This window comes from Amaranthus tricolor, chromosome 8 (assembly GCF_026212465.1).
Source record: "Amaranthus tricolor cultivar Red isolate AtriRed21 chromosome 8, ASM2621246v1, whole genome shotgun sequence".
NCBI classification, from domain to species: domain Eukaryota; kingdom Viridiplantae; phylum Streptophyta; class Magnoliopsida; order Caryophyllales; family Amaranthaceae; genus Amaranthus; species Amaranthus tricolor.
Genome location: NC_080054.1, coordinates 17,800,639 through 17,805,001, shown reverse-complemented (window position 1 = coordinate 17,805,001; position 4,363 = coordinate 17,800,639). Strand labels below are relative to the sequence as shown.

Genomic DNA, 4,363 nt, shown 5'->3' with positions numbered 1-4,363 from the left:
TTGAGGTTTCATCTTAAAACCAATTGGTAATAGGAGGAGTAACTTATTAAGCTTATATGTTAGTCAACATCTCTCTAATTCTTCGATGTGGGATTACATTTGAGTTATTTTTCCAATGTTACTGTTAATACGAAGGAAACATGGATATTGAAAGCAAGGAAATTTAGATTCGAGTCTGCCTGATTTATAACCTTGGTTATTTGATTAGAAATCTTTTACTATTGAAATGTGTAACATATATAACACATAGTAAGATGACTTTTGTGTTGGTTATGTAAAGATGAGTATTCGGCTTACCTTATACTAGTATTTTAGATTCGCAAGATTCATCATTTTTTTTTATCAAAGTGTATTACTTGTGTGAATATTGTAACTTGAACAACATCTTCCTTCTTGGTTCATAATTGCTCTTGAAGTTAACTGAAAGTGTAAACAGCCTTGTTTTTATTAGCTACTTGATGAGTTCTCAGAAATCTTTTCAAAGCCCTTTTTTAGGTGAAAATCAGAAGGAAATGATGTTAATTTATGTTCCTTGCTTGAGAAAGTGTACTTGTTCCAATTAAGATAAGATCTTCGATTCTCTAAATTTATTATTATAGGTTTAATTCATATATTGTAATATTGAGTTATTTTTCTTTGTTGGGATTATGGAAGGGATCCATGACTAGTAATTAGTAATTACTAAATTCTTTTATGGTTCATTTCTTGTTGATAGGAATATAGAATATTTGGTAGTAATCTATGAAGCTAAGATTTGTTAGAGGGTGATTGCATATGATCATATTCATAATAATAGAGTATACATAATATATTATTATTATGAGGTTACAATCATTAGCTTAAATTTAATTTAGTTTCTTAATATGATATCGTATGCCAAAGTCATAAATTTGAATCACATCAACCCTTATTTCATATAGAATATTAGGCGCCATATATAAAGAAAGATTGCATTGCATTCATATTTCCAACTAATAGGTTTTTTTATATGCGTATATTCTACTCATCTTATAGGAGAAATTTCATATAGATGAAATTTGACTTTATTGACAGTTACTATAAAAAAAAATATTAATTAAACTCAAATTATCAAATGATGGATTATAATTTGATATCTATTTTCTTACTAAACAAACTAATAACTCAAATACATATTAGTTAGATCAATAGAGTACTTGAGTTCATATAGTTATAGACTTATAGTGCTTGACTTTAAAAATGAATAGTTATAGAAAATTTCTTCTTAAGAAAAAAGTTCACTAAATATAACATAATTATGATAGAACAATGTTGTCGTGAATATAATTTATTTGTTGTCGTACTTGTTTTTATTATTGGAGCCTATCAAACTGAATATTAATTAGCTAAAAGTAATAATTATAAAATCAGAGGTTTGGTAGATAATTTGGTAGTGTTTTTTTTTTTTTTTTGCTTTATGCTAAAAATTGTGATTAAAATTGGTTTAGTATTAAATTTTGTTGATACTTTGATTGATCTAATGAATTAGGCAACACCCCTTTACGTAGAATGTTTGAAGTCTTTAAGAGGGGTTGTGGTTCTAAAACCTAAACAAAATTAAGAAAATCTTTGAACATGTGGATGAAAATGCATTCCTAAGTTTGTTTGTTCATGGCCTTATGAATTAAGACAAAACAGTGAGTTTGGCATAGGACATTAATGCTCTACGGACAATACACAACATACAATGACTTATTTGACTGTCTAGCCTAGTATCCCACCTGGAAGTATGAGAGCATTTATTGGTGACTAGAGATAGAGCTCAACAGAGTTTGGTTTAAACTGTAAATTAAATCGGATCAAATTCTAATTTTAATATTTGGTTTGGTTTACGGTTTAAACGGTCTGGTATATTTTTTTTTTCAAAAAAATTACGGTTTACGGTCTAGTCTCGCTTTTTTATTTTTTAGACTAGATCAGACCGCAAATCGTATTATGACCAAAAATCATAATTTTTTAAAAAAAATATGTTGCTACCTAAATATTTCGAGATTTAGTTTTTTTTTATATAGTAATATATACTTGAATAATGTCAATGCAATCAACTAATTACAAATTATTGTATTTGGTGTTTTTAGGTGTGAAATATTTATATGAACACATATATTAATTTGGAAAAAATATAAAAATAAAAAACCATAGACCAAACCAGATAGACCGCTATACGTACAACAGTTTGGTCCGTTCCGGTATGGTGATTTACACGGTCCGGTCCGGTTTGAAAATTTTCAAGACCGGTAAGTTTAGTTTGGTCTGATTTTAGGTCAAACCAGAGCAAACTGGACCGTGTGCACCCCTAACTAGAGGTGTTCAATGGAGTAGGGGCCATATTCAACCTTGATTCTACTTATTTTTAGAAGGGCTTAGTAAAGGTTGGATTGAAAATCGACTTTGTTTTTTCAAAGAGAATTGGATGTAAAAGGGGTTTAAAAGGGTTCAAAAAGGGTTTTGTTGCATTTTGAAATATGGATTTTGTTACATTTTTTATCAATCAAAGGATTACCAGCTAAAGCATGAGATATCTAGGATGAAGTTTTTTTACAACTATCCATCTAGAATCCATCTTTGTCCTTGGAAAATTTTAAAATATTATTCATACATTGATCTTCATGATGACTAAATATCCCATATCTAGAGCATATAGCAGTTTTCAATCTAACATCAATAATGGGTCTTTAACATACTCATGTTAGAATAATATCTTTTGATTACTAGAATCTTTTGTATAATCAATATGATTGTGTATCATATTAGGTAAATATTTAGTTTCCTAAACTATAGCTTGTATTATTGTATATAATATCATTCCTCCTAATGAGAATGACATGCATTTCAAACCAAATCATTCTTTTATGGTATCATTTGCCTAGGTTTCTTGCTTTCCACTTCTTCCTCTTCCACCACCCTTGCCGCAACTCTTCCTCCTTTTTTTCTTGTTTCCTCAATGGCATCTCCCACAAAAATTCATCCCGCAACTTTGGTTACTAACATTAAAACAAGCGTGCCTATCCAACTTGATGAAGATGGCTCCAATTTTCATACTTGGGTCACTTTATTCAAGCTTGTGGATTCTCACATTCTTCCCTATGACTCCTCTAAAGCATTAGTTTCTAAAGATTCTGAATGGCAACGTCTTGATGACATTGTTCGCACATGGATTTATGGCTCTATTAGTCCATCCCTCCTCCAATCCATAGTTCGTTTCGATGATTGTGCTTTTGATGCTTGGAATCGTATTGAGAACAATTTTCAAAATAATAAAACCTCTCGCATTCTTCATCTTAAATCTCAATTTAATGACATTTCTCTCAAATTTTCCCAATGTGATTTCTTATTGCAATGAACTTGAAACTATTGCTACTTCTCTTACTAATCTTGGCACTTCCATCAACGATAGTCGTTTGGCTCTCCAAGTTCTTCATGGCTTGAATTCGGAATATAAAAATTTTTGGTCTTTGGTTCAACATATGAATCCCATTCCCTCTTTTGATGCTCTTCGTTCTATGTTAGAATTGGAAAAGCGCTCCAATCATAAACACAATTCTCCCGCTCAAGATTCGGCCCTTGTTACCACAAATAAAGCTTCTTTTTCAGAAAATTCAGCCCATTTTAACAACCACGGCCCTCCCACCACTGTGGTGGCCACCATTACTCTCGTTGTGGTGGCCGGACCAACCGTGGCAGCCACCCTGGCTCCACTAGTAATTCTGGCCACTGGCAGCACTTTCATCCTAAGCCCAACCTCCCTTTTGCTTCTCAGCCCAACAGACACTCTTTTGGCCCACAATCCTTTCCCTCTTACTCTTCCCCTTCTTGGCATAACTGGGCCGGACAACCTTGGGCCCAGCCCGTTGCTCCTTTTCCCACTACACCTTGGGCTCCTCCTTCTCAATGCAATGCGTCTTCTGCTGGTCTTCTTAGTCCGCGACCAACACAAAGTTATCACATCGGGACTAGTGCTTCTATGAGTTATGTTCCTACGGACATCGATCACGCCATGAACACTCTCTCTTTGTCTACTCCGGATGAGCATTTTTACATGGATACCGGTGCCACATCCCACATGACTCGATCTCAAGGTACTTTACTTCCTTATTTTCCTTTAAAGCATCAATTCAATAATGCTATTGTTGTCGATAATGGTAATTTGATTCCAGTTCTTGGTCACAGGCATATTTCTTTTCCTTCCTCCCAAAAATCCCTTACCCTCAAAAATGTCTTACATGCACCTAAACTTATTAAAAACCTTATTTCTGTTCGTAAATTCACTCATGATAATATGGTTTCCGTTGAAGTTGATCCGTTTGGCTTTTCTGTGAAGGATTTGGCCACGGGGAGCATCGTT

At 33.2% G+C, this 4,363-nt stretch overlaps 1 protein-coding gene across 1 annotated transcript; it reads left to right on the top strand.

Annotated features, from left to right (window-relative positions):
• The first annotated feature begins 2,962 nt into the window (after positions 1-2,962).
• On the top strand, positions 2,963-3,361 carry LOC130821607 (uncharacterized). Its single transcript, XM_057687395.1, has one exon. It carries the CDS (start codon positions 2,963-2,965, stop codon positions 3,359-3,361), a length of 399 nt encoding a protein of 132 aa, XP_057543378.1.
• Positions 3,362-4,363: the final 1,002 nt, after the last annotated feature.